The 5,676-nt window shown below is 38.7% G+C and overlaps 1 protein-coding gene across 1 annotated transcript; it reads right to left on the bottom strand.

The window, feature by feature from the left end:
* Positions 1-323: 323 nt before the first annotated feature.
* On the bottom strand, positions 324-3,317 carry LOC133886386 (uncharacterized). Its single transcript, XM_062326104.1, has 10 exons — positions 3,089-3,317; positions 2,713-2,986; positions 2,509-2,611; positions 2,262-2,392; positions 2,085-2,166; positions 1,098-1,476; positions 917-987; positions 724-799; positions 539-606; positions 324-422 (listed from the first exon to the last, which is right to left on the bottom strand). Exons 1-10 carry the CDS (start codon positions 3,230-3,232, stop codon positions 359-361), a joined length of 1,392 nt encoding a protein of 463 aa, XP_062182088.1. The 5' UTR covers positions 3,233-3,317; the 3' UTR covers positions 324-358.
* Positions 3,318-5,676: the final 2,359 nt, after the last annotated feature.

Genomic DNA, 5,676 nt, shown 5'->3' with positions numbered 1-5,676 from the left:
GATCCTAATCGTTACAGTGGTTATATGTACAAAGGCTGAGGGTGAATATTTTCCAGGTTAGAGCCATGTTTACATCAAAATGATGGTGCTGGCCATTAACTTCATATTTACAACCAGGATGCCAACAGGCTAGATTTCTGAGCTGCATGGTCCTGCGCTAGTGATATTAACACCAAAAAAGAACAACCGGCACCTGTTAAAGTGGAAATAATGATAGAGAATGAATAAGAAAGAAAGGAATAAAGTAAAATAGCCGAGAGTAATAGCAGCAACAAAGACGGGTTAATCACGTTAGTAAAGAAGTTGAAATCAAAATTACCTGATGTTTGTTTTTTTTTCTTCAGGAAAACAAGACTGCCTAGGCTGAATCAGCGCCACCATCAGCATCGGAACCACCATCACCATCGGAACCAGTTAGAGACCTGTGGGTCGAAGTAAAGCAGGAATCTAATGTGAGAGATGGTAAAATGACTGGCAGAAATAATTGATAATTTAAACCACGATGAAAGTAAGTACAAGAGGTCTTATCGAAACTAACCTAGCAGTACCATCACCCAAAGAATCTTCCAGGTTATCATCAAGAGAATCATCATGCTTGTCTAAATTCTATACAAAAACATAGGTAAGCAAGACACAAAATATTTAGACAAGGATCAAAGGAAATAAGGAAAACAAATATAGTATAATTAAGGAAATAAGGAAAATAAAGGAAGTATAATTAACTGCATCAGTTGAAGCTCTATCCATAAGTAATCGCCTACGTATATTTCTCTCTTTTTTGCCATCACTTGGGTGCTCACTGTGTGTAGCAGCATGATAAGAATCAAGGGGTGTTTCTTACAGATGAATAAGCATATAAAAATTTAAAGTAGATAGGTAATGATGTTAGAAAATATAGCATGTATATTCAACTTACGAAAGAGGCTGTTTGGTCTTTAGCGGTGTAAAGCTTAGAGAGTCTTTTGGTGGGGGAGTATCTTTCACGTTCTAGCAAACAAGGAAGGCAAATGCAGTGAACATCACGGAAGACAAGATAGTAAGCACCATAGTAACAATTAGAGAACCAGTTATGTAGGTAGCTGAGGTAGAGCAAGTACTTGAACGTGTTGGTCCTTGTGTGGTTGCATAGCACTGGATGAACCGACAATTGATAAAACAGCTTTGTGTTTGTCATCAGTAGGTGTACCACTGGGTTTCTTGACTGTTGGAATGGTAGTCTGTTGGCCGTAGGCACAATGGATGTGCTTCACCTCGTATGATCGTTGTGGCTTTTCAAAGCATCTGCTGGTTACATTAACTGTAAAATGGTACTTTTGGGATACCAGCGACGCTATTTCACTTGGAATACCATCAGCGCTGCGACAAGATCTCATTAGCACATTGACATCTTTAAGAACAAGACGACGACCCATATCACCAAAAAACACAAATTCTGCTTCATCTGTGCCATCGGTCCCCATCAAGCATATCTTGTACCTGTAATGAGGTTAGAGCATCAGTGAATGCGTGGGACAAATCGGGTTATCTAACTTTGACTGAAGAATTCATTGGAGGCACATATATGTACAGCAAGGAATTATTACTTGAATTTAGAGCCTGTGCATTTGCAGTGTGGACATTTATATGCAATGCCATCAGGAAGTGCAGTCTTACTACAGCGATTACACGATGGGAAACACCAGGATAGAAATGGATCAACTCTTGAAATAGTGATGGTGCATCGGAAACCTTCAGCCTGTAATTAGCAAGAGGCTAATAAACCCTATCACAGAATGGGCTATCTAACATAGTGTATGAACAATAGAAGATACAATTACAAAGGATACTTAGCTGGGAAGTCATATGGGCTAATCTTAAACATGTCCTCTAAAGTTTTCTGCTGTGGCTCAACATTCACAGGCTGGAAAATAGCTGACTGTTCACCTGTTGCAATGCGTTGTATAGCTTGAAAAGTGCCGTGCAGGCTGTGGACAAAAAAAAATAAGGTAGCTAATTGATGGCAGGTTCACGAGGTAAAAGAATAACAAACAGGATGTGAAGTAGTATGAAATAAAAGAGGCGAGAGCAGGATAAGGAAATAATACCTGTCTATAACAGCTTGGACTTCAGGAACATCGGGATTGATGTACCATTGACAAGATGTATTCCCACTGAGCGAATGTTCGTCTGTAAAAAAACATACACATGCATTAGTACCTATAAAAAAAGATATGACAATAGTCTGTGCAGTCAAAACCACATCCAGGTGTGTAGGATCACACCTTTATAAGATTTCATAAGCGTTCCAACAAAGATAGCAATGACTGGTTGTTCTTGGCCAACTGCATACACCTTATCAGCATCAAATTCAGAAGCTCTCTTACCCCAAAGGTAAAGTTTGATCTCATAGTTGCTACAATCAAATAAAAAATATCAGAAGTAAATAGATAGAGAGGAATAAGAAAGATCTCCTCAGCATGGGAAAAGTGGAAGGGTAGAACCAATAAGAATATGCACATTCTGTTGTACCTAGTGTCTCTCAGTGTAATTGCCCTTCGAACCGTAGCCCTGCTTTGATTATGGAGTTGGACTGTGGTTGTATCAGCCACCTCTGTGATCAGGCCAATAATATCTGTAACATACGCCTAGGCAGTCAACAATACAGTAATATAACGATAGATAATTACTGACAGAAAAGGGAGTGAACAAATATATTTTCAGAGAGGCACGCACCAACAAAACACTTGGTCTCACCAACAAGCGAAGGCAAATCAGGGAATTTCGTCAGGTTGTATGTGTACATTGGGAAGTCAGATTCAAAATCATGTTTTTCTTCAATCAATGTGTGACAGGTGATCTCAATCATGAATTCATTGTCAACAGGCCAGTAAGAAGGTTTAGACTTGAGGACCCTAAACCTCTTCAACATGTACACTTTTCCTTCAGCAAACAAAGGCTGCTTATCCTTCACATTGTTCGATCCAATTTGAGCATACATAGCAGTTCCCTAGAATAGACCAGGGACACATAATAAAATAGTAAGTAGACAACAAGGAATGCAAAATAGACCAAGAATTACTTATAGTAAAACAGGAAAGTTGTGTGTTACCTCAGCATCTAGTAGGACAAGATCAACATGCCGTACATCACCATCATCGGTGCCTCCACGATAATCCCACATCCTTGACAGCCTTGTACAAACAGTCCAGTGTCTACCCCGCGGGTGTATATCTTTCAGCATAGAGATCGACATTTGCTCTTACAGCCACAATAAAAAACTAAATAGGCACCATAGGATCATCAACACCATGTGGTGTCATAGCCAAACAAAAATAACCAAGAAGTCACAAAAGTATAAGGAATACAATAAGTATAAAGCAAATAAAGAACCAGTAGATATGTAAAGAAGGAAGAAATCAGAAAAAACATAAGGAATTCAATCAGCATAAAGCAAAAAAAATAGTAGATATGTAACACAGAACCGTCTGAATATCCAAAGCTTAAACGTAGGGGGAAAAGGTCTGTATTCATGAGGACACAAAACAACATAAGTAGTAGGTATTTACAGGCCAAAAACAAATGTATATTTCTCACAGGAGATGATAAATAGCTACTATATACATACGAAAACAACATTATATATTATAGAGGGTAGGGAAACAAACTATTGTAAACATGAGAAAATTTCAGTATAGACTATATTTTTAATCTTAGAACCAGACGAACCATCTTCATTTTCAATTAGAATCGTAAGACCCTTCTTTGATCTTACTCGAGATACAGCCACATATAGTTGACCATGGGTAAAAATAGGACTTTTTAAGTAAACACCGACATTATCTAGGGTCTGCCCTTGGCTTTTATTTATAGTCATAGCATATCAGACTTTCACAGGGAACTGGCGACGCTGTAAAGTGAAGGGAATTTTGTTTTTTTTGATGATAACACTATTCTAGGGATGTAAACAGTATGACCCACATTTTTTCCTGTTATAATAACGGCTTCGATCACCAGATCAGCAAGTTTAATAATGATAAGCCGTGTTCCATTGCACAACCCTTCTGTCTGGCTAAGGTTACGTAACAACATGATAGGGATACCCTTTTTTAGAACGAGACGATGCTGCGGGAAATTGTTTAACTTAACTGAGTTAAGAAACTCAACGGGATATAGTAAATCTGCATCCTTAACTGTGTCTGTTGACTTACAGATTGTATCGGAACTTAAATATTCTTTTTGATCACCTCGCACAAGTGACAAGACATATGAGTTAACTTCATCTGCAATTTCATTCGTTGGAGCCAATATAGCACGGTTACATAAATACGACACATTAGAAGAATTGTTTTCAAAATCTGGATAAACGGAAGAAACAATAGGGGCAATGTTGTCACCATTAGTATGAACTAAGAAATCAGAAGGTATATCTATCCATGTGGCTTCAGTATCGGCACCATTTTTTGTGAGTAAGAAGGTTTCCCTCACCGAGATCAAGCATCCATTTGCTAAAGTTAGCAATCTTGGATTGAACATTAGGATCAAGATTAGAAGAGAACAATCGCATATTAGTTGTCAGCGTTAGGACCTTAACATAATGCCACAACGGAGAATGAGTAATCGTAGCATTCACTATCTCAGACCTAGTGCCACCTTCTATAACCGGAAGGATCTGTCTTAAATCGCCACCAAGCACAACAACTTTACCACCAAAGACAAGGTTCTTTGCCTCAGAGTCGTCCACATCCATGATGTCACGAAAAGTCCTATCCAAAGCCTCAAAGCATTTTTTGTGAGTCATAAGGGCTTCATCCCAGATCACCAAAGATGTTTTGATGATCAGGTCGGCAAGCATGGTGCCTCTCTTAATATCACAAATAGTAGTAGAGTCAATGGTAAGTGGTATTTTAAAATGAGAATGAGCAGTTGTACCACCCGGTAAAAGCAAAGCAGCGACACCAGAGGATGCAACAGTGAGGACGATTTTTGCCTATGCCCTTAAAGATGAGACAATTGCATTCCATAGAAAAGTTTTCCCAGTGCCACCAAAACCCGAAACAAAGAAAAATCCAGGTTTCCTATTAGAAACACAGGTAACAATATGTGTAAAAGCTCATAGTTGCTCAGGATTTAAACGACGACACAATGACGCGGTCTCTGCCTCTAACTCGGACAAATCATAGGACGTTTCATCATCTATGAGCCTATTCGTATAAAATGCTGAGCCTTTCTCACTCTTAGCAGGTAGATTGTAATCTTTTATACTTGCACCGCACCTACTAAGCAATAAAGAAATCTCATCAAGTACCATATCTTTAATTCATCTAAAGGAAGAAGAAAATTCCGATTACGCACTGCCTGTTTTATTCGTTGTTGGATATCTTCTGCTAAGTAAAACCAGATTTGTTCAAAAAAAGAAAATTCATCTCTGACATCACAAAATAGTAGCATAGTGACAAAAAGCTGTCTAAGTTGACCTGAGGAACCCCATGTGGCTGCCTCGTTGAAAGCAGTAAGCCATTCATTATCATCGGCTAAAAGACCACGTATTGCACACGCTTCCTTGAACGTGCTATAAACTATTCCGTTATAAGTTCTAACATCTTCGTAGCTTTTCGCACCTTTGACAATCATTAGCAACATCCTTAGAAACTAACGCTCACCAACACTTGGATGCATGAAATACAAGCGGCCTATTTT

Source organism: Phragmites australis, chromosome 12 (genome assembly GCF_958298935.1).
Source record: "Phragmites australis chromosome 12, lpPhrAust1.1, whole genome shotgun sequence".
Lineage (NCBI taxonomy): Eukaryota > Viridiplantae > Streptophyta > Magnoliopsida > Poales > Poaceae > Phragmites > Phragmites australis.
This window is presented reverse-complemented; position numbering and strand designations above follow the sequence as displayed.